This window comes from Capsella rubella, unplaced genomic scaffold, assembly GCF_000375325.1.
Source record: "Capsella rubella cultivar Monte Gargano unplaced genomic scaffold, Caprub1_0 scaffold_2, whole genome shotgun sequence".
NCBI classification, from domain to species: Eukaryota; Viridiplantae; Streptophyta; class Magnoliopsida; order Brassicales; family Brassicaceae; genus Capsella; species Capsella rubella.
The window spans coordinates 12,385,583-12,408,141 of NW_006238922.1; the positions used below are offsets into that span (position 1 = coordinate 12,385,583).

The 22,559-nt window shown below is 37.3% G+C and overlaps 7 protein-coding genes across 8 annotated transcripts; 1 reads left to right on the top strand and 6 right to left on the bottom strand.

Annotated features, from left to right (window-relative positions):
- Window positions 1-40: 40 nt before the first annotated feature.
- Window positions 41-520, bottom strand: LOC17896449 (calcium-binding protein CML39). The gene has a single exon (XM_006301164.1). The coding sequence runs from the start codon at window positions 518-520 to the stop codon at window positions 41-43; it is 480 nt and encodes a 159-aa protein (XP_006301226.1).
- Window positions 521-1,728: 1,208 nt separating this feature from the next.
- LOC17896644 (calcium-binding protein CML38) lies at window positions 1,729-2,458 on the bottom strand. Its single transcript, XM_006301628.2, has one exon. The coding sequence runs from the start codon at window positions 2,413-2,415 to the stop codon at window positions 1,858-1,860; it is 558 nt and encodes a 185-aa protein (XP_006301690.1). The 5' UTR covers window positions 2,416-2,458; the 3' UTR covers window positions 1,729-1,857.
- Window positions 2,459-3,799: 1,341 nt separating this feature from the next.
- LOC17894825 (uncharacterized protein At1g76660) lies at window positions 3,800-6,535 on the bottom strand. The gene is made up of 3 exons (XM_006300421.2): window positions 6,065-6,535; window positions 4,384-5,497; window positions 3,800-4,279 (listed from the first exon to the last, which is right to left on the bottom strand). The coding sequence occupies exons 1-3, from the start codon at window positions 6,101-6,103 to the stop codon at window positions 4,107-4,109; spliced, it is 1,326 nt and encodes a 441-aa protein (XP_006300483.1). The 5' UTR covers window positions 6,104-6,535; the 3' UTR covers window positions 3,800-4,106.
- A 1,220-nt stretch (window positions 6,536-7,755) lies between these two features.
- On the bottom strand, window positions 7,756-9,969 carry LOC17894221 (UDP-rhamnose/UDP-galactose transporter 1). The gene is made up of 5 exons (XM_006302419.2): window positions 9,448-9,969; window positions 9,176-9,360; window positions 8,877-9,077; window positions 8,422-8,583; window positions 7,756-8,337 (listed from the first exon to the last, which is right to left on the bottom strand). The coding sequence occupies exons 1-5, from the start codon at window positions 9,581-9,583 to the stop codon at window positions 7,978-7,980; spliced, it is 1,044 nt and encodes a 347-aa protein (XP_006302481.1). The 5' UTR covers window positions 9,584-9,969; the 3' UTR covers window positions 7,756-7,977.
- A 1,952-nt stretch (window positions 9,970-11,921) lies between these two features.
- On the top strand, window positions 11,922-13,570 carry LOC17894296 (12-oxophytodienoate reductase 1). The gene is made up of 4 exons (XM_006302354.2): window positions 11,922-12,081; window positions 12,193-12,333; window positions 12,440-12,747; window positions 12,837-13,570. Exons 1-4 carry the CDS (start codon window positions 11,999-12,001, stop codon window positions 13,427-13,429), a joined length of 1,125 nt encoding a protein of 374 aa, XP_006302416.1. The 5' UTR covers window positions 11,922-11,998; the 3' UTR covers window positions 13,430-13,570.
- Window positions 13,571-14,107: 537 nt separating this feature from the next.
- LOC17894015 (eukaryotic translation initiation factor 5B) lies at window positions 14,108-18,777 on the bottom strand. 2 transcript variants are annotated; one of them, XM_023788327.1, is made up of 11 exons: window positions 18,336-18,777; window positions 17,187-18,272; window positions 16,574-17,073; window positions 16,379-16,486; window positions 16,196-16,296; window positions 16,009-16,099; window positions 15,810-15,920; window positions 15,035-15,712; window positions 14,818-14,937; window positions 14,568-14,684; window positions 14,108-14,474 (listed from the first exon to the last, which is right to left on the bottom strand). In XM_023788327.1, the coding sequence occupies exons 1-11, from the start codon at window positions 18,700-18,702 to the stop codon at window positions 14,409-14,411; spliced, it is 3,345 nt and encodes a 1,114-aa protein (XP_023644095.1). In that variant the 5' UTR covers window positions 18,703-18,777; the 3' UTR covers window positions 14,108-14,408. The 2 variants fall into 2 exon arrangements, with proteins under 2 accessions (XP_023644095.1, XP_006300667.2); XM_006300605.2 differs by having other exon boundaries at window positions 17,187-18,777.
- A 609-nt stretch (window positions 18,778-19,386) lies between these two features.
- Window positions 19,387-22,377, bottom strand: LOC17895965 (chaperone protein dnaJ 10). Its single transcript, XM_006302292.2, has 10 exons — window positions 22,092-22,377; window positions 21,854-21,913; window positions 21,392-21,474; window positions 21,125-21,284; window positions 20,912-21,038; window positions 20,643-20,801; window positions 20,337-20,515; window positions 20,165-20,245; window positions 19,901-20,041; window positions 19,387-19,607 (listed from the first exon to the last, which is right to left on the bottom strand). Exons 1-10 carry the CDS (start codon window positions 22,176-22,178, stop codon window positions 19,488-19,490), a joined length of 1,197 nt encoding a protein of 398 aa, XP_006302354.1. The 5' UTR covers window positions 22,179-22,377; the 3' UTR covers window positions 19,387-19,487.
- Window positions 22,378-22,559: the final 182 nt, after the last annotated feature.

Consider the following 22,559-nt stretch of genomic DNA (forward strand, 5'->3'; position numbering starts at 1 on the left):
AGCAATCAAACAAAAACTATGTAAGACGAAACAAGAATGCTTAGAGCATCATGAGGGCAAACTCATCAAAGCTCAAAACTCCATCAGCATTGAGATCAAATGCTTGAATCATAACTCTGCAGTCATCAGTGGTTCTGGACTCACCTAGCTTCATTAGCATCATCTTCAAGCTTCCAGGGGTAATGCAATCTTCCCCTTCAGCAATGTACATTCTAAAAGCTTCCATTATCTTCCTCTTCTTCTCTTCTTCTGTGAATTCATCATTACCTCTGATAAGCTGAGCAAACTCATGAAGATCCAACATCCCATCTCCGTCAATATCAGAGAGTTTAACGGCAGCCTCGGCTTCTTCATCAGACATAGGCTCACCCAATGTCCTGAAACTCTTCTTAAGCTCCTCCGCAGAGATTCTACCATCTCTGTTTGCATCCATGTAAGCAAAAACAGCCTCTAAGTCTCTGTTCTTGTCGTCTAAGAATTTCATGAAAGATGCAGATAGCTGACGTTGAATATTCTTCATTATGAAAAGAGCAGAAAAAGAGTTGGCAGGTATTGTATGTATATACAACAAGTATGGTTCTTTCTTCTTGATTGTATGTATGAGTTTGAATGAGAAATGGTATAAAGTGTTTCTCTCTATATATAGTTGTGTTTCCAAGTCAAGAATAGTCATAAAGAAATAGAAATCGAAACGAATCAAACGTGGGGAGATTCAGATCTAAGTCTAAAAGAAAAAAAACAAATATAAAAATAGCCTTTCAGATCTAGAAGAAGTCGTTGTATTATTAAGATCTAGCTAGTAGCTAGGAGAAGGAAATATTAGTATATCAGTTACAGGGTCTCTCATATCCCCACATGTTTTAAACACGCTTTTTCTTCTTTCTCTTGAATTATAGGTAGTTGTATCAAGAATGGGTAAATATAAAATACTACTGCCATTTGTTTTTTTTTTTGTCTCACGTATCATATCTATCTATCAATGACAAGTATGGGACTTCATATCAATCAATGACAAGTATGGGACTTGTGTTTCTTATTTGGTTCTTGATTGATCTCTCTATTGTTTTTGTTTTCCTTTAAGCTCAGAGAAGTTGTTGGCACACAATGAAGACTCCAATGAATCAAATTCCATTTTTGTTGAAAGCTTCATTCATACCATGTATTTTCCCAAAATGTTTCAAACTTTTATGAATCCTAACTGTGTTGATTCAATACGAAGGTGTTACAAATCCTAGATGAATCAGATGAGACTTTACTTAAACTAATAATATAAGCACATCTTTCATAGTCAATATACTCAGAACCAATTAATCTTGAGTTAACATCCCAACTTATAACATAGTTTCGAAAATCTAACTAACATATTGCTTGCTCGATATGAATGGACCTGTTGGAAACTTTTTACTATAAAATAACTCTATTGGTAAGGGTAAGAGATTGATTGGTTGGTAGGGGAGATCTTATTAAGATTCCTCCATTGTTACCGTTACATGAATATCTGACAAAGGCTCATCTGGAATCTTGTTATTAACATATCATAATATATTAATTTTCATAAACAAGCTCTACTTTTGTCTTGAATTGTGAGCTGCAGGGAATAATATTATGACTATCAGCAGAGTAATCATCGTCAAACCTCAAATAGACTCTGTAGTATAGATTGACCCATTCCTGTGATAAAACATCCTTTCTATAGTATAACAAAGTTTCACACAGGGTCAAATAACAATCGTGTTTATTGAGTCACACAAGCCATTTAAAGTTTTATATATACAGTAGAAGATCAAATTAAAGAACAAAAAACTAAAGACAAAAAAAAAAAGAACAATATTGGGAGGTGAAATAGCTCTAATTTAATTAGCGCATCATAAGAGCAAACTCATCGAAGCTTAAAACTCCATCAGCATTGAGATCGAAAGCACTAATCATAACTTTGCAGTCATCAGTTGTTTTCGACTCTCCCAGCTTATTAAGCATAACTTTCAAGCTTCTTGGTGTGATACACTCTTCACCTTCTGATATATACATTCTAAACGCTTCCTTGAGCTCCATCTTCTTCTCTTCCTCTGTAAACTCGTCGTCTCTTTTGATAAGCTGAGCAAACTCCTCGAAATCCAACATCCCATCTCCGTCTGAATCAGATAGTTTGACCGCAGCTTCGGCTTCTTCATCAGAGAGTTGCTCACCCAGTGTCCTGAAACTCTTCTTAAGCTCCTCCGCAGAGATTCTACCGTCTCTGTTTGCATCCATGTAAGCAAAAACAGCCTCTAAGTCTCTGTTCTTGTCGTCATGAGCATTGCTACTGATATGCTGTTGTATCTCTCCTTCTCCGGCTGATGAGGCTTTCCTCTCCGGTGAAAGTTTCCGGCAGAACTTCTTGAAAGATGATTGAGGTTGAGTATTGTTACTCTTCATGAGAAATATATATGAAAAAGGTGTGTAGTTTTTTGTTTGTTTATGTTATGGAATTGGAAAGTGAATGATGAGAATATTAGGGAAAAAGGTTTGAATGGTATATATATAGAGAGAGAGGAGTGTGTCAAGTTGTGATAATTGTGTATCAGACGTGGGAGATTAGTGTTGTTATTAGATATTTTATGAATTGTGACAAAGTTTAACGAGTTATATTTATAATAGAGAGGTCCACCACCAATCCACCATGCATGTTGTTTGTTTAAAACACGCTTTTTTCTTCCTTTTTAATTGGACTAAGTAAGGAAAGGCCAAAGAGAAACAATAAAAATATGAAGACCGGCCACCTGTTTTTGCTACTTGCAGCATTGGTCACGACACTGAGATTTTATATCGGTGGGCGCTTGGAACCTTCACTTCCTTTTTTATTTTTGTCTTCTCTCTTATCTCTCTTTTTCTTAAGAAACAAGAAGAAGAAGAAGAAGAAGAAGAAGAAGAAGAAGAAGAAGAAGATAAATACATTTTGTGTTGACTTACGTGGAAGATAACGATTGATTGAAAAATGATTCAATCTTCACCAAACCGAGGCACTCTCTTATTTGCACATAGAATGGAAGACAACAGTTGCCAATATTTGTTTATTTATTTATTTATAAAAGTTTGATTTCTACTTCTTCTTATAGTTTTTTACTGATACAAATATTAGGTAAAAGTTTTCCGTGAAAGTGTAAAAGAATTTTATGTGCAAATATTTGTACTATTGGCTATATTATTAAAAAAATTTATTTCTACTATTGAAAATTTGATACAAAAACTAAAATGTAGTGCCTGAAATTGCAAAAGTCTTTGATTTTCGCAAAACTTAAAGTGCTCTTTAGTTCTTTCTTTCTATAATTAACTTTGTGTTTTAAGACTGCTAATTAGGGGTTAACGGTCAAAAACGGTCGCATATCCCTATTACAGTATCATTTAAGATTTTAAGGCAATGTTTCCTTAATTAAAGAATTAGTCGATACGATTGATTCTTTTAAACAAGATGAAACGCAACGTAGACAATCTAATATATAATCTGGCCCAATAATATTGACCCGGTCCAGCAACATTCTAGAAAACTAGAAACTCATCATCCTCATCATCATCATAATTAGACTACTTGTTTTTTTTTTTGTGTTCTAAACGTTTATCATTTCTAGAACATGTCAATGTTCCACAAATCTAATAATACTATTACGAACCGTAACATAAAACATAATATAAAACTTTAGTGTTCATACTTCATATAGAAATCGCGAACTATCTTAGCCTTAAGATAATTATATTAACAAGTTCGAGTCTGTAACATCTTTAAGTTGTTAACAACACAGTAATTGAAAAGATAAGAAGAGACTAACAAAGAAGCACAAACAGATTGGTGCAATTAGATAAAAGATTGGGTCTTTACAAAAAAGCCATGTCAAACTAAAAAAAAGCATTCACTTTCTCACCCTTGCTGCTCTCTCTTATATATAACATCATTCATTCATTTTCATTCTACTTAAAAACCATCTGTAATATTTTATATATATATCTATATATACTTAGAAAAACAAAAAAACTAGATTTCTTATCTCAAGAGTTAACATCACAAGATCACATTTCAGAACTTAGAAGGACCTTTTTAACAACAGAGCTGGCTTTGTTCTTCTTGTCTTTGATCAGCCTATCCTGTGTCTGTTCTCTCTCCCTTCTCTTAAGCTTCTTCCTCTTCGGTATTCTATCTCTGCATCTGAGCTCGATATGGGATAGCTTCTGTTTCCTTTTACTGAACCCACTCGAGATAATAGAGCCTCTTCATCCGCGTGGATGCGCTTGTTTCTTTGTTTGTGCTCTGAGCCACACAATATGACACACGCATTAGCACACAATGAAAAGTTTAACTCATTGGTATTTTCTCTGCAAGGGTGATTAAAGATTTAATGCGACAGTACTCACCTTTGTAGCCATTGGATGCCTTCGGTGAATGGAAGTCTACAGCTTGTGAATCAAGATCAGCTTCTGATTTGGGGCTTGTTTGACTCAGCAAATTTACTTCTCTTCTCAGCAGCTTTTGTCCATCGCTTGGAGAGTATGTCGATTTGCTAAAAGAATCATCCATCACATCAGTGATCTCTACATACTGACTAGTTGTGATGATTTCATCTGCACTAAACCCAAAAGAAGCTCTGTAAGCTTCCAACTCCTCCATGTCTTGCTTGGGACTTCTGTTCTGCCTATTCTGGTTCCCGTTTCCATATCCATTTGTAGGATACACATCTGAATCCTTCGACACGCTTAATCTTCCACCGTTTTGAGGAACCGAAGGGTCGTGATCCAGGTAAAACTTGGCAAAAGTTGCAGGACAGAAAAAGTTTGACTCCTGCAAAGGCGTTGAGACACCATTTGTGTCATACCCAAAGGTGTTGCCAGAATCACTCCTTGAGCACTTACCATTTTGAGGCGACAATAACCCATCTCCCGAAGCCCGAGAGATTGGTGATCTAAGAGCGCTGGCTGGACTTCCGGGATAAAGAGAATATGTAGCTTGGAGATCACTTGAAACATTGTAATGGCCTTTACCAGAGTTCTTGAGATCCATGGAGGACGTCAAGAAACGGGCGTAAGGCACATCAGGTGAAGAAGGAGCAGTCAGACGTGCAAGCTCTGGAGGAGGTGTGAAAGGAGCGGTTGATGGCTCGGTGGTGAATGTAGAGAAAACAGGGGGGGAGACCAACTGGGTTTCATGAGCATATGGTCCAGTGGCATACATACTTGATGAAGGACCTCCAGGTGAGTTAGCAGCCAGCGATAAGTAACAGTTTGGTGACTGAGCGGTTGAAGGAAGAGCAGAATTGGTGAAGGAAGCAGGAGAGGATGGTGGAGCCAGAAGTGATAGATTAATTCCTCCCGTAGCTTGATTATTCAAGACACCAGCTTGATGAGCCCCATTAGGTTGTGAGGCTGAGACATTACCGCCTTCTGGAATGCGAGATGCAGGCACAATTCGTTTACCGCCTTTTTGTGACTTGAAGCAAGAGAACACTCCTAAACAGCCTCCCCACCTTTTCCTCTGTAAAAGGACACACACGCACACACATAAGGTCAATGAGCTTAATTGGAGTAAACACATGTAAAAGAGATCTGGAAAGTAAGAAGATAATTGCCATATAGTGAATCAAGTGTTTCTACAAAACCATGAAATGATTATGGATCTTAAGGATACTCTCTCAGAAAAACCATAATCTTACAAGCTTACACGCATCGAATCTAGATCACAAGCCCTAAAAGCTTGGATTATTAAAAATCTAATTGAACGAGAAACTTCAATCAATTTCTCAATTACCACTTGTTGCAAAAACAATCCTAGTAACACAGGGGTTTTCACAACAGAATGATCAGAGGGGAGACTCAACATAAAACCCTAAAGAACATTGCTTGCTTCATCAAGTGAAAAAACAAAAAGCAGATCAGTGTGAACAGAGTTGGATAGTCAGATCTAAGTAGCAAGAGGGAAAAAAAAGGAACTTTCCCAAAACGAAAGCTTTAAAATCTGAACAACTTAAATTAGAGACAGAGTGAGCTAAAACCTCAACAAACACGAATTCAAAAAGAACATAAGAGAGAAATGAACAGAAACCTGTTCCTGCTGAGGAAATCTATGCTGCTCTGAGCCCATTAGGTGTCTCTGTTCGTCAAGAAAAATCACTGAGAGTTGTTTTTTTTACTTGTGAGTTTTGGGTTTTTCTCAGGTAAAAGACGTAATCATCTGGGGTTTGCTCCAAATTTTTATCACAATCTACCCTCTTCTCAACCTCACTGATACGATCCAGAGGGAAAAAAGAAAAGAAGGGTGAAAAAGATTAAAGCTTTGGGAAAGAAAGACAAAGTTGATAAATTTAGAATTTCAGAGGAGTGAGAGAGATTAAGAAAACAAAAAAAATGGGAAAATTTGAGAAGAGAAGAGTAAAAAAGGAAATCTGCACTGATGCAATCGGCATGAAAAGATGATCCCTTACGAAGAGAAAAGCATTTCTATTTTAATCAAGAATGTGACTTACCCCAAAGAAAGAGAAAAGAAAAAACAAAACACCACAATACACACACAAAAAAAGCTCAAGCAACAACCAAAAAACTAAAAAAAAAAAAAGAAAAAAAAAAAGAAAGGAAAAGTAAAAGAGAAAAAGGAAAAAAGAAGTCTGTTAATAATGTAAAACCTCTTCGGTATTCACACTTTTCGAAATAGCAAAAGAAAGAAAAGAAAAGTTTATATGAGTTTTGGAAATATAATTGGTACCTTATTTTGGGAAAAATAATAAGGTTTAACCAATGTGCTTAAGTCGGTCATTACTACTAATTAGACATCTAAACTAAACCCTTAAAAAGGTTGATTCCATGAGGCACGTGAAGGACGTTTACTACTAATAAAAGAGGGTTAAGGAACATGTAAAAGTCAAAATTTATAGTATTTGCTTTTTTGGGTTTTGGTCTAAAAAAACACGTCCAAAATCATCTACTGCTATTATGTCAAGAGACCATTGAAAATTAAATATTAAATGCTATAATACTTATCAAGAACAACATGATTGTTGTGATTACTTTGGCTTTGGAAGTTGCACAAAAAAATTAAAGAAATATATGAAGATTAGTGACCAAAATTTTCTAATTTTCTCTTAAATAATTGATCATAATTTTGGCAATAGAAGGGATTAAAAGGAATAGAAAGAGTGATTAATAATACTGGTTAGATATATATATATATATATATATATATATATATATATTAATATGAATTGTCAATATAGGTTTTGAGGGTACCAATAAAGACAATAAAGCAGAGGAAAAAGAGGGCCTAGTAATAGTATGGTACCTAGTTGTAGCATTTTGCATCTTTTTTGGGCTCTGCTTTATCATTTTTGTGGGTCCTTTTCTTTCCATCAGTAAATCATTTTTATTTATTTTTACTACATAACAATCTCAGTAAATAAAATTATTTTCATCCCCAATCCAATCATAAAAACTACTTTGTATTTTACAAAAGATTATTTACAGCAGCTCTTTTTGTTTTTAATCATTACTTATATAGCCTTTAAACCACATCACATGTACTTTCTTGTTTTTTTTTTTTTTAAACACACATCACATGTCCTGACTCATGAACCTGAGTTACATATATGCTCGTTTCCACAAAACTTATTACATTTGGAAACACTGGTCATTGTTAAGAGTTTTTTTATTTTATGCCATTGAATCATTCACATAATACCAAAAAAAAATATCTGTTTCGGTAAATTCATATGATAGTGTATAAAAATGAATAAACTCACATGGTTTCAGTTGACGTTTATGTATTACTTACTATATTGAATAGAATGAACACTCACTATTTAAGATGGGTCTTGTACATAAGCAAAGAAGGGTTTAAGGGCTTTCTAAAGGCCCAACACGATCTAACGTGGAAAGAACAAGTACTGTAAATGGCACACAAAGGAAATATTTGTATAAAGAATTCAAAATCAGTTTCGACGTGTAATTTGATAAGCGCACACACTTTTACGGTTTAGTGTCACCGAGCTCAACGTCTTTCAAGTCGATATGCTCAACTCCTTCTTTCAGTAGCTTTATCTCATCTTCTGTCATACTGTTTTTGCCGTGTGGCGTTGACTTTGCGTTTCTCTGTTTCTCTATATCAACCGCCCAACTGTAGATCACCATTCCAACAATTGCTATGGCCATCCCGGCTATGTTCTTGAATGTCATCTCGGAATCAAAGAGAAGCCATCCTAATGTGAGTACGCAGACTGTTTTCATGTGCCCTAGAACTTGGAAGGATGTAGCTGAGAATCTTCCGATGCAGAGATATTGGCTTATGTTACAGAAAACAGCTAATGCACAGGAGAGAAGAATGCAAAACTGCAAGATCGGGGAGATAGAGTAAGGATTTTGTGTTTACGTTTGAGTCATCTAGATCTTAGAGAAGTTGAGAATGTTACTTACGATGGCACCGTAAGTCATCTTGTAAGTAGATATGAATTTGCCGCTCAAGACATAGTCAACAAAGGGGCCAAAGATGAGAAGTGAAATGGCTTGGATTGGGGCTGTTTTGCTCAGCAATTCAAAAGATCCTACTGAGTACTTCTTCTGCAGAGAACCTATTGACTGTTGCCAAAATATAAAGTGAAAAATTTATCAGCCAAACAATTGCCTAAATGCCTTTTCAGGATTCCAGCAAGCACCAGAGAACTGTGTCTCCCAGATTAGCTTTTGAATTCAGATCTGGGAGGCCAAACATACAGATTAGACATAAATCGAGATCAAAGGGACAAATGGTTCCCCTCCAGATCCAAGAAAAGTTTGAGCCTTTGTGTTTCAAGAACGAAAGAGATCAAAGCAGGCAAGCGAAGCAAAAACAGATCTAATATAAAGAAAGGGATGGTGAGATCAAATCTTACAATCTGTTGCAGAGATGTGGAGAAAACGGCAGTGCATGCACAAATGAAACCTTTGGCATTAACTTTGACATCAGTCACTGTACAGATCCCAACACCAATAACCACAACCATTACAGAAGCTTTCACTTCTTTACAGTAATGCTTGCTATGTATAATCCATTCCAAGACACATACCACCGGAATCATGCTCAATTTCGAAATCTAGATGACAAAAACGAAATCAAATAACAGAGGAAATTAAAACAAAGATCTTTAAACCGAGTAAGAACAGTAGAGTCAAAAATCCAGAAGAAAATTACTTGGTAGAAGCCAACAGAGTTGAGCATAAGACTGAAGTTCATAGCAGCAATGGAGACGTTAGCTACAATTGAGAACCAGAGAAGCTCCCAAAGAGGAACATGCTTAGATGCTGATAGTCCTGTGGCGTTCGAGACCATGCCAACAAGTGCAGTGAAGGCAAAGTGAAACCCCGTAAGAGTTGTAGCTGCGGAATTAAAAAATTATCAGATTCGTGAAGTGTGAAGCTAAAATGGGAGAGATAGATCAAGCATCAGGAATGAGAGAGACATACCAAAGCCAAATCCGAAACCAGAGGAGGACATGAGCTGTTTATTAGCCATGATGATTCCGACGGAGCTGACTACATTCATAGCCCATGCACCGACGTCAGACACCGGCGATTTCTTCTCGCTCTCGGGTTTCTCCATCTCTGAACTAATTTTGGATTTGAAACTCAGCTCGAATTTTGCTAGAAAAATTGAACACCGACACAATCAGATCCGGAGATCTCGATTTGATTCAAAACCTAAGTGCAAGCGAAAACGAGATCTGAATCCCGATTCGCCTGCAGATTTCGAGTGAATCAAACACGGAAGAGATGAGATCTGGGGGAAACAAAACTCGATTCACGCTGTGGAAGCGGCGAAGAAAAGCCTAGAAAGCGTAAACACACACAAACACGTCACTCTCTCTCTCTCTCTCTCACTAATCACTCTAATGGTTCAGTGCTTCACTCACCGTCGCTGGATATATATCTCACAACTCACAAGCAAGCTTCTTCCACCACCATTGATCCTTTGCTTGGATTTGTATAAATTCTTTATGAGCGATTTTCGAAATATTATTTTTTTATATATAAATCAGAATCATTTAATTTTTATAATCATTCATTGACGCGTGTCGTTTACCATATTTGACCTTCTTTATTTCTCTTTTGGTCCACTTGTTATTATTTCAGGATGAATTCTATTTAAGGATACTTTTGTCTTTTCACACCTCTTGGTAACGTCGTGCTTTTAGTTTTATAAATCAAACTTCACCGCAGATTTATCAACGTCTATAAACAGTACTTGCGTCTTAAATTAAGCCCACAAGGGATAACAGCGAAAGATTAACGGTAATTACATACATACTTAGTTAGAACTATGATTTCATATATCGAGAATTCGAGATGGGTAAATAATAATACATTGGTTAAGATTTTCTAACATTGTTTTTGAAAATCTAAATTGCAAAAAAAAACAATATAACATCAACGGCTAGGAATTGTTAAGCTTTCACACATTTTATAATAATCACAAGTAGCCATTGGTCATATTCACACCGTCACACTCAAGCCAAACATTTGGAAACGAAATTATTGAAGTTTGTCCTTTGTTCCAGCTATTATTATTTACTTGATTACAGTAGTTATCATTTATATACACAACGAAAAAGAATCCATTAGCACAGCAAAAAATATGGCTTTTGTATTTGTGTGTTAAAGAAATAGTTTAAGAAATAATTAAGGATGGGTCTTTTAAGAGGACAAAACCTGCACAACTTAGCCTGTGCACAAATAGTAATGAGAACACATGATCTCCAACACATTTGTCACAAAAGAGCTTTTTTCTTTCATGTGCTTTCAACATCAATCATTGTCATATAACAAGCCCAAAATTTACATTAATCTCCCCCACATAATAAGTTTTTACATAATGGAAGTATGGAACACACATTAAGGGTTTAGAATCAACAAGAAACACTTTGGCATTGTGCAAAAGACATTAATAAATCCAAAACTTAACCCTCATTTTTCCTTGTATTTTTCTTATGCCAATATATCAAGTAAAGCTGTCCTATGTACCTAATTTGCATTAGATGAGAGGATGAACAAAAAAAACAAGCAAGGACCGAACACTTTTGCACCGAGAAGATGACGACTCATGAGTCATGTCACATGACAAAGAGACTAACAGTGGGCTGAGATCCCCGACTCTTCTAACCCACATGCATAATAAGCTTGGCGTTGTGCTATATCACTCAGCACTTAATAGGCCACGACTTAGCCCAACAAGTCTAGGAATTGAAAAACTTGGCTGATAACATAAACTTAAGGCCCAAATACGATTCCAAAAATGGACAATTATTAAGAGCTCTATCACTTTCAAACTGTTGCGGCTGTTGTTGATAAAAGCAGCCTTGGTCCTCAAACTAGTCAAGCAAGGTGGCTACGACTACACATACACCCAAAATGGTGGGTTTCTCATTTCTGTTTGATGTAATAATGCCGCAAGTCTGCGTGTGTCTTATGTGTCTTTTAATCTTTCATTGGAGTCTCATTTCACATTCTTCTGATTCTTTCCTTATTTACTATGTTCCGCATACCAAAACAGAGCATATTTCAACAAATCTACCTAATATTTTTTTTTGTCGGCGGTCAATATCTCGTAATGTCAAAACCTAAAAAATAAATAAAGACGTGACTAAAATCATAAGAGGCCCCATTTGTTATGTTCTGTGTATTCTGTAAGCTCAAGAAAGTCGAATCCGAACTGTATGAAGGAAGAAAGAAAAGAATATAAATATGGGGTTAAGTTTAAAGTGGTTTCAGCTCTAAATGTCGTCAATGCATACGTCATCATGAAGAAATAAATGATATGCCAAGTGGATGAGTTTAGGAGGTCCACACATGCGTCCTCAATGACGTCCACCGCGACGAAACAAACACTTGCTTTCCTAATTCTCTTTTGATCAGTCAATGTGTATATATAGATGTGCGAGATGAATCCATTATCCTCCACAATCCAAGGAAACAAACTTTGTAAGTGTTTTTTTGAAAGAAATCAACAAAATCCGAATTCATGGAAATGGAAAACGCTGTAGCGAAACAGAGTGTACCTCTTCTCACTCCCTATAAGATGGGAAGATTCAATCTTTCTCATAGGTAAATAATTTTTTTAACTTGTATCTTTACTTTTTGTCGTTTTGATGACTTGTGCTAGCTGAGTCCTTAAAATGGAGAAGCTTGATGATTCGTTTTGTGTAATTTATACAGGGTTGTTCTGGCACCATTGACGAGACAGAGATCGTACGGTAACGTTCCTCAGCCTCACGCTGCTATTTATTACTCTCAGAGAACGACTCCAGGAGGTTTTCTCATCACTGAAGCTACCGGAGTTTCAGATACTGCTCAAGGGTAACTCAAAAGTTTCTTCCTTTTTTTGATTAAAGTTTACTTTGCAGTTTTTTTTTTTTTGTGTGTGTGTCTGATTGTACCACATTTGTGTGATTTGATCTTCAAGATATCAAGATACTCCTGGGATATGGACTAAAGAGCATGTGGAGGCATGGAAGCCAATCGTGGATGCTGTTCATGCCAAAGGTGGTGTCTTCTTCTGTCAGATCTGGCATGTTGGCCGTGTTTCTAATCGTGGGTTTCAGCCAAATGGACAAGCTCCTATCTCTTGCTCGGATAAGCCACTGATGCCTCAAATCCGCTCTAATGGCATCGACGAAGCCATGTTTACCCCTCCAAGACGGCTGAGCATCGAAGAAATCCCCGGCATTGTCAACGATTTCAGGCTTGCAGCAAGAAATGCTATGGAAGCTGGTAAGCAAATCCGGATTGAGAATTCAAGAAGCTGTAATGATTCAAGATTCTTATATGTGTTGTTGTCCTTTGAATGTTGTTTGTTGCAGGCTTTGATGGAGTTGAGATTCATGGAGCTAATGGCTATTTGATTGACCAGTTCATGAAGGATACAGTGAATGATAGGACTGATGAGTACGGTGGATCATTGGAAAAACGTTGCAAATTTGCTTTAGAAATAGTTGATGCAGTGGCCAAGGAGATCGGACCAGACCGTGTTGGTATTAGGCTCTCTCCATTTGCTGACTACATGGAATCCGCAGACACTAATCCAGGAGCATTGGGGCTTTACATGGCGGAATCTCTCAACAAATACGGTATCCTCTACTGTCATGTGATTGAGGCCAGAATGAAAACAATGGGAGAAGTACATGCATGTCCTCACACGTTAATGCCGATGAGGAAAGCCTTTAAGGGGACTTTCATATCTGCTGGAGGTTTCACTAGGGAAGACGGGAATGAAGCCGTGTCAAAGGGAAGAACCGATCTCGTGGCTTATGGTCGATGGTTTCTGGCCAACCCTGATCTGCCAAAGAGGTTTCAAGTGGATGCACCGCTCAATAAATACGATAGACCAACGTTTTACACTTCCGATCCTGTCGTGGGTTACACAGATTACCCTTTTCTCGAATCAACAGCTTAGAATTGTTATCAACAATGTTGTGTGCTTCCTCTTTTTCTTGTAATAAGTTTCTGGCATTTCTTTATGCTTGAAGTCATTATAGCTTTACAATAATTTTCACGGCCACTTATCACAGAAGAGCTTTCATATGTGCTTTCAACATCAATATGCTAAGACTGATCCCACCTGTTTCAATCATACTCAGTAAAAGAGTGGTTCTAGTCATGGGAATACGATCCCACCTGATACCTGAGGACCAGAGGTACAGTGAGATGCTTCATTGGATTTTGGTGATGTAGTGGTCTCACCATTCTGGTCCCAGTACTCCCATCCATTTGCTAAAGGATCACTCTCACTAGCTGCTTTGGCTCTCTGTATGAGCCAAAAGTTAAAATCCTCTGATTAGTCTTTTCTTTCTTAATTCCAAAATCACATTTGAACAAATATGCGCCAGACTATAAAAAGTTACATTTTGAAAAGAAGACTAACATTGAGATCTCTGACTTCCCACAAGCATCATAAGCTTGGCGTTGTCCAGAATCACTTAACACTTGATAGGCGTCTCCTAACACCTGAATATGTAGTTACATTTTGAAATTATTCTATCCAAAACATCCAAGTTGGGAGATAGTTATAGAAAGAGAATACAACGCAAGACATTTTTCACGACACATCTCCACAAGGCGTATGAACCACACATAGAATAAATCTCCAATTTGTATTCTTGGATTTCTAAATCATGAACTTATCTTGCAGTGAGGAATTGGTTATCTACCTCATACAATAATCAGAGAATAAGATAAAAACTACGATTCCAAAGCAAACTTGCAAGAAAATTTGGTACTTATGATTGCAGAAGCATCCTACATGTATAGTTTAGCCAAAAACATTCTTTTGTCTTAGTTCTTTGATAAATGTTTTGATTAATAAGCAAGAAGATGAATCTCTTGTTCTGCAGCAGACACGACATAACAAGGCCTGTGAGTAGACATTTGAATGTTCAGGGAATCTTGAAGAATTTCTTCAGTTTCGCAAGGAGTTTCCATTTCTCTTTCGACATTTCATCCTGCAATTGTTTTTTTTTTTTCCGCAGTCAGAATGATGATGATGATTATAGAAAACGCAGAAGGGGAAATAACTTATCTTATCTTCCACTTACCTTGTAGCTACTTTTGAGTATGTCGATAGATCTCCTCGAAATGTGACTCACAAGCTCATCATCCTTGTCAAAGTGCCTTCCAAACGTCTTCTGTTCTTCACGATTTGAAGCAACAATCTGTTATACCACCAGAGAAAAGCATCTTCATTAAAAGGTGAATGCATCAAGTTAAAGAAACTTGTGCAACCATAACTGTTTTGTCTCTCTCTGTAAACAAAAGTTGTTGAAGGGAACAGTCCCCCATTCTTACCTTAATCGCCACCTCACTGCCCTTCTCTGCATACTCAACAGGGTTGTGGTTGTTCTCAATAGAGGCAATGCGGCCAATATCTATGAACTCTCTGCTGGGGACGCAAAGAGGGGTTCCGATCTTAAAACCAAGAAAGAATGTTAAAAAGAATGAGAATCCTCCAATGACTTGTATGTGCAAGTTACCGAGAGAATATAGAAGAGTAAGAATAGGATACCTTAAGTATACCTTCGACGACCTTAACTCCAAGGATTATGGGGTCTTTCTTATTGAACTCGCGTAAAATTTTAAGGACACATGGGAAGACTGCTTCATCGGCTAATTCCTTCTTTTTTTCCTCTCTAATATTCTCAATGTAAGCCTTAAATTGATCAAATAGATGATAAATGATATCAGCGCAGAAGATTTTAACTCCCATTTCGTCAGCAACCACACGAGCCTCTGTAGTCACTTTCACGTCAAAAGCCAAAATCGTAGCAAACTCCTTTCTCCTCTCGAGCATAACTCCAGCCTTCATTATATCTTTCTTATGCACAGGTCCCATCCCAATACCACTGACAGGTATTTTTACATCTGGGGACTCCAAGAATTCAAGCAATGCTTCTAATGACCCTAATGTAGAGGCTTGAATACAGACTCCTTCACCACCTTTGTCAATCCTGCTCAAAATTGACTCCATGTCTTCCATAGCCAACTCCTTAATTGCATCCATGTCATCATCAGGTCCAACCACATGCAGGGAAGTACCAGCAACTGCGTGTTCAAGTCCCTGGGCAGTAATCTTGATGCCCCGTGCAGCCTTTATTTCTTTGTGATGCAGATATGTACCCTTCACCCTTGATTCCTTCATTGGATGAGGAGTCAGTAATGCTCTAATCGTTGTGACTATAGGTCCCTGAAATTTGAGGAAGAAAATAATCATTTTTCTAAGTTCTTTATGTATACACGGTGCGATCACTTGTTTGGGTTTGGATCATATGTTTTTTACTTGCCTGTAATCCACAAACAACGATTTGATCACCTTCATGGAGTTCACCATTTACCAACACAACATCAATAGTTGTACCATGGCCTTCAATAACTTTGACCTCAAGGACAGTACACTGTTTAACAATTTCAAGAAACGATCCAGAAATGTCATGCTTACGTATTGCAGAAACATGTGTTACCTAGAAAAGAAAGAAGAGATACCTGCACTTCTTTAACATAAGTAAGTTTGTCAACCATTGTATTCTGAGCCCACTGAACCAACCACAGCAAGAGATCTGGGATCCCTTCCCCACTGAAATATCAAGAACCAAAGTTATCCAAATATATCTAAGGAAGGACAACTTGCCTGTTACGCTGAAAACTACATTCAATAAACAGAGATTCATACCTAAGAGCACTAGTAGGAACAATACTGACTGTGTCTTCCATTTCTTTATTCTTGTAATAAAGCTCAGTGTTGAGTCCTTGCTCCTGGAACTGGTTTTTAATCTGGAATACCAATGAAACAACATAATTTGAACAATATATACAAAAAGTGATGTACATAAGAATCTCTAGACGTATAACTCACCCCTGTCAGCCTCCTGTTAAATTCATTTTTAACATCTTTACTTTGTTCCCTCATTGCCTTCAAGATGGGATAATTCTTGCATTTTTTCCATCCATATAGCTTATCCACCTGGAAGTTTACTATTTTATTTCCCACACACAAACTAAAAACAGAGAACAAAAACACCCATCAAAATATAATGACACGCTGTCTCACCTTATTCAATGCAACAATGAACTTTGTATCTCTCATTCTCAAAAGATTTAGAGACTCTATGGTTTGCGGCTGTAACTCATGCGTTATGTCAACAGCCAAAATGGCAAGGTCACACAAACTTGAACCTCTTGACCGCAGATTCGAGAAGGACTCATGCCCCGGTGTATCGATAACCAATAGACCTGGCACCTTAAGTTTTGCATCGGCTTTCAATTCCCTGGTCCTATCTAGGATGTTTTTGTCAGGGATATATGTTGCACCAATCTGCTGAGTAATACCTCCAGCCTCACCTTCCTGTACATTGGTTCCTCTGATGCAATCCAACAGCTTTGTTTTACCAGTATCGACATGACCCATTATACAGCAAATAATAGAACGGAGAATGTCTCCACCTTCTTCAGTAAATTCACCCGGAGCTAAGCCTTTACCCTTCTTAGCACGTTTTGTCTGGGAAGCATCTTCCACTGCTGGTTTAGCTGTTGGTTTTTCAGTTTCGTAGTCTGTAAAAATTCAAAAAAAAAGTAGAGTAAAAACAGACATTGGATAACACAGGCTGAGCTTCTTCCTCTTCAAAGAACAGGCAGAAGAACAAAGAACTACATTTCATACTAACCTGAATTATGGGCCTTTGATACAGCATCCTTTATTTTTTTCTTAACCACAGGCTGAGCTTCTTCCTCTTCAAAATCATCTTTGATGTTAAGATCAACATTATCCAAAATTTTTGTATCCCATTCATCTTCTTCATCAGCTTCCTTGATCCCATTCTCCTGAGCAGGTTCTGATTTTTCGTCTGTGTTTGCTGACTCTGTTAAATTAACCATTTCACCTGAAGGAACTGGTTCATCTGCATGATTCTCTTTTGGCTTTACCTCATCTTCCACCTGACCAGAACTTTCCTTGCCTTTCTGGCGAGATAATTTTTTCTTGTTGGCATAAATGGGACGCTTTGAGGAAGTAGCCTCACCATCATTATCTGCAACAGGAAGACCTCCAGGAGCAGCCAGGAACTGATTCTTAAAAGCCTCCCTCTTGTGCGCTTCGATCTTTTGCTTTGCTGTTAGAAGCTTGCCCTCTTGCTTCTTCCTCAACAGTTTCTCCTTTTCCTTTTCCTTTCTCTTCCGCTTAGCTTCCTCAGCTTGTGCCTCAAGCTCTTCCTGCCTGAGGCGTTCCTCTTCCTCCTTTCTCAATTTCTCTTCTTCTTCCTTCTTTTTTCGCTCTTCGGCTTCTTGCCTCCGTGCAAGAGCCTCTTGCATCTCTCGAACATGTTTGGGAATTTTCTTCTCTGCTGCTTTACCCTTTGCATCCTTCTTCTTTGGCTGTTGTGGCTCAGTCATTGATTCTTCTTGTTTTTCCTCCTTAGCATCTAGAGAAGAGGCTGCTGCTTTTTTTTCCTTGTCTTTCTCCTTCTTCTTTTTCTTTTTCTTCGCTGCAGCACTTTCAGCAACAGTCTCTTCTTCTCCTTCCTTCTCACCAGCATTCTCTATTGGTGCAACTGGCTTCGGCTGATCTTGAACTTTCTCTTTTTGGCTAGCAGCAGGGGTTCCTCCAAGTTCTGCAAGAAGTTTGTCCAAATCTTCCTCTTCCTCTACTGTCCTTCCACTCTTATTATTCTTCTTTTTTTTCTTACTCTTTCCAGTTTCTACAACCCCTAAACTCTCAGTAACAGGAGTTTTAGCTTGACTAGTTTCGTCTGCAACTGAATCATCACCTAGTGAGGTCAAGATACCGCTGCCCTTCTTTTTCGAAGATTTTTTCTTACCTGAAAACGTGATTTCGATTTCGCCGGGTCCAGAGGTTGAAGCATCTGTCCCTTGGTCATCTCCACCAAGGGCATCAAAAGCTGAAAAAGCAAAGCCTTTTTTACCCTTGTTAGAAGCATGCTTCTTACTTGTAAAGCTTATAGCTGGCTCATCATCCGCTGCCTCCTTGTCGTCAGCAAGCAGGGCAAAGTTAACAGAGACATCGCCCTTCTTACCTTTAGAGTTCCTCTTCCCTACAAAAGCATTCTCCGGAACAACCTCAAACTTATCAACATCGTCATGCTTTGTATTACCTTTCTTATTACCCTTCTTCTTCTTCTTCCCAGTAATAACAACTTTCTCTTCCTCCTCAACCCTAGGCTCCATTGGTCAATCAGTTTGCAGGATATTGAATCGTTTGTGATGACTCTTTTTATATGCCACTTCTGTATCCGACTGGGCCTCAATCTCATGCATCTTTTCATTATTTTAATTATATACTATGTTTTAATTAAAAAATCTACCCTTCATTAATTTTTCTAAACTTATTTATAATCCTATATCACGCTCGATCTGGTATGTGGTAAAATCATTCAAAAGCTAGGATTAGTCATTATCATAAACTCAAAATAATTTAATTTTTTTAAAAAAATCAAAAATAATTTGAAATGATTTTATAAAACAACTCATAGTTAAAACTATAATCCAAACTGTTTCCAACATATCAAATTATTATGATTTTATCTTTATTTTTTTAATATATTACCTTACTTTGTAAAATATTGAATATTAGTAAATTATAATATCTTGTTTTAAAAATATAAAGCATATTCAAATCTCAACCTAAACACAAATTACACTATTTAGCTATAAAGTTTAAATTTTCAACTTATAATCGGTGTAAAAACCACATTAAAGGTATCAATGTACCATTAATTAAAGACCTTTTTATTTGCTTTCAACATTAATCATTTTCTTCTAACAAATCTCAAATTCACATTATATCCCCCAAGACCAAAGAAAGAAACAACAAAAAAAATTTACATATAAGGCACACAACTGCAACATGCCAACATCAGTATGCTAAGACTGCATGGTGTAAATATATATTATACAAAAGGGTTTTGTATAAGCAAGAAACCGCTACAGGGATACCTCCAATCTCACCTGCATCAATCATAGCCAGTCGAGGAGTGTTTCCCTGCGCCAGGAGGTGGTGCTGGTCGCGGGAAGTAGTAGTTGTATTTTTCATCTCCAACTTTGATTTCTTCTACATAGGGGCTTTGTGGTTCCTAAGATTACCAAACAAGAAAACAGCTTACATTCGATTTGAACTGTTTAAAGACTGTGACTGATTCACGGTGTTTCTACTTAACACACAAGCATGAGTGTTATGTCTTTCTCACACAACTCAGATAAGAAGATTTGTCCATTGTGGACGATTTACTAAACACACAAGCATGAGTATTATGTCTATCTTACACAATTCAGATAAGAAGATTTGTCCATTGTTGAAGATAGAGAGATGTGAGTTTGGTGAAATGGAAAGATCAAATATAAGCAAAAGGTTCATGTGAAATAATACCTGAGGACCAGAGGTGGAGTGAGATGCTTCACTATATTTTGGCGATGTAGAGGTATCATCATCGTGGTTCTTTCCATTTCCATTTAATTTTTGAGGTTCATTATTTGCTATATGCTCACTCTCGTTAGCTGTTTTTGCTCTCTGTAAGAATTGAAAGTTAAATGCTTTAGTTTTTTAAATTTTAATTCCCAAATCACATTCGAACAAATACCCGTCAGACTATAAGAAGGAAATGAAACAAATGGAAAAGAAGCCAGATTTTACCTGGAAGATCCTCCCCAGAGTTTTTAACCCTCTTGCTCTTGTACGAAGCTCTTCTCTTTTGGCTTCTGGATCTTGAAGAACCTAGACAAAGAACCATAAATAAGTTTATCAAACCAGACAAATTACACAAAGAGGTCAGATGTGAACATGAGCACTGGTTAAGCTAAACAACCAGTTGACAAACACGACAAAGAGTGGCTTCGATATCAGCAACGTTGAGCTTCCACAGTGAATCAATCATCACTCTTTTATGGGTCTGAAGGTATTCCTCAAGTTCCTCCTCAGTATAATTACCTTCAGTGTTTAGCTGCCTTTTCATTTCCTCCTGCAACTGGAACAAAGCATACGCACCTAGGATGACAATAAACAGCCAGAAATAGAAAACCAAATCACTACATGTTTTGCTTCCTAAGAGAGAAGACCAGATTCTAGAAACCTAACAACGAACGTTCTTGATTAGTTTCTTCTTGGATCTAACCTGTTGCAGCTGTTAACTGGGATTTGATGAAGTGACCTTTGTTCCTAAACCATTCAGCAACGAACGGTACTCCGAGATAAATAGCTTTCTTCCCTAGCTCTTTTGCTGCTTGTCTTACATATATATACCCAATCGTATTCAACATATCCACACCATAAGCTGAAGAAGATTCAAATAGCAGGGGCATGACTCACTTTAATACAGAGATGGTATTAATTAAAAGAAAAAGCAAAACTACAGAACAGGGAACACTCTACAGAACATACTACCTGCATTTGAGAGTCTAGCTACTTCAGCTTCAGCTTTACTGACAAATTCATCTTTGTTTATCACATATTCGTTGAGTCGATCTTTGAGAACCTCAGAAAGTTTATCTTCTCTTTCTTTCTGGACAATCTGAAACAAAACACAATCTAGAGTTTTAGCAAATATTGTACACGGAAGACTTGGTTTTGCACAGGGGACAATAAATCAAAACTTACCCTCATTTTTTCTTGAATCTTTTTGGTATCAAGCTGGTCCCCTTCAGTGAATATATCAAGTGAAGCCATTGATGCCATAGCAAGCTGTCCTATGTACCCTTCGAAAAGTTCGCTTCCAAAAAGCATTGCAAAAATTGCTGCAGGATCGATGATTGCATCACTAGAAAAAAAATGAACAGAAACGAGTAAGCATGAATGAAAAGGATCCAACACTTATTGCACTGAGAAGATCCATGTCAGTAAACTCGACAAGAAAAAGAGACTAACGTTGAGATCCCTGACTTCCCACAAGCATCATAAGCTAGGCGTTGTCCTGAATCACTTAGCACTTGATAGGCCTCTCCCAACACCTGAATAAGTAGTTACAATATGAAAAACTATCGGAAACATCCAAGATAAGCAGATCGTAACAGAACATACAACGCAAGCACACATCTCCACAAGCCATGTAAAGTGTGTACCATACATAGAAAATTAATAAGAACACCAATTCTCAACCTTGAAATTATTAGAAGATGAACTTATTCCGCTACCTCATACACTAATGAGAAAAGAATGAGATAAGCTAAAAATCCAACAACTTTGGAGATAAAGTTGGTACTAATGATTGAAAGTAGAATCCTCTAAACTTACAATACACAAGCTTATCACCAAAGTCAAAATTTTCCCGAATCTGATTCCAAGGATGAAATTTGTTAAAGCTCAATTATTTGAAATCTGTGAAGTTACCTGGAAATTTTGTGCCGCTTGAGGATCATCTGGGTTTTTATCTGGATGAACTTGGCGTGCCTGTGTCAAAACAATCACTATTTACCGCAAAAACTAGAGCTTTCAAAGCTAGAAATCTCATTCCATAATTTCGTGGGTACTCGAATCGTCACTCCGGAAATTAAAAAAGCCAATCAAACTCATGGGATCCAAAGTAAAAAAAAACAGAAACCCAGAATTCAGATAAAAAAAATTGAACCTTGATGTAGTAAGCCTTCTTGATCTCAGTTTCTGTAGCAGTTGGGCTAACGCCAAGCACATCGTAGTACTCCGTTTCCTTCACCATTAATAAAATCGTCTTCTCTGATCACAAATCTCTTCTCTTATCTCTTTCTCTGAAAACACTCCACGCGCCGGCGACGAGATTTCAAAATCAACCGCAAGAAGCTTTTGGCTCTCTTCTCTTTTATGATTTTTATGTTTTCAACTCACTTTCGCTGCGGGTCGGGTCAAACTAGAAAAAGTCTCAAACTTTTACTTTCAAAGAGCCAAAGAGGAGGTGGTGACTGTGATGACTGGTGTGTTTTTAATTTGAATTGACAAAATCCCATTTCTATTTTTCTCCACGCGGTTTTTCGTCAGCTTCTCATTGGCTCTTTGTTCCATTTTTCCATAAAACCAAAAATACTTAGAGATGAAGGAAAAAGGAAATTTGATTTACGGGGAA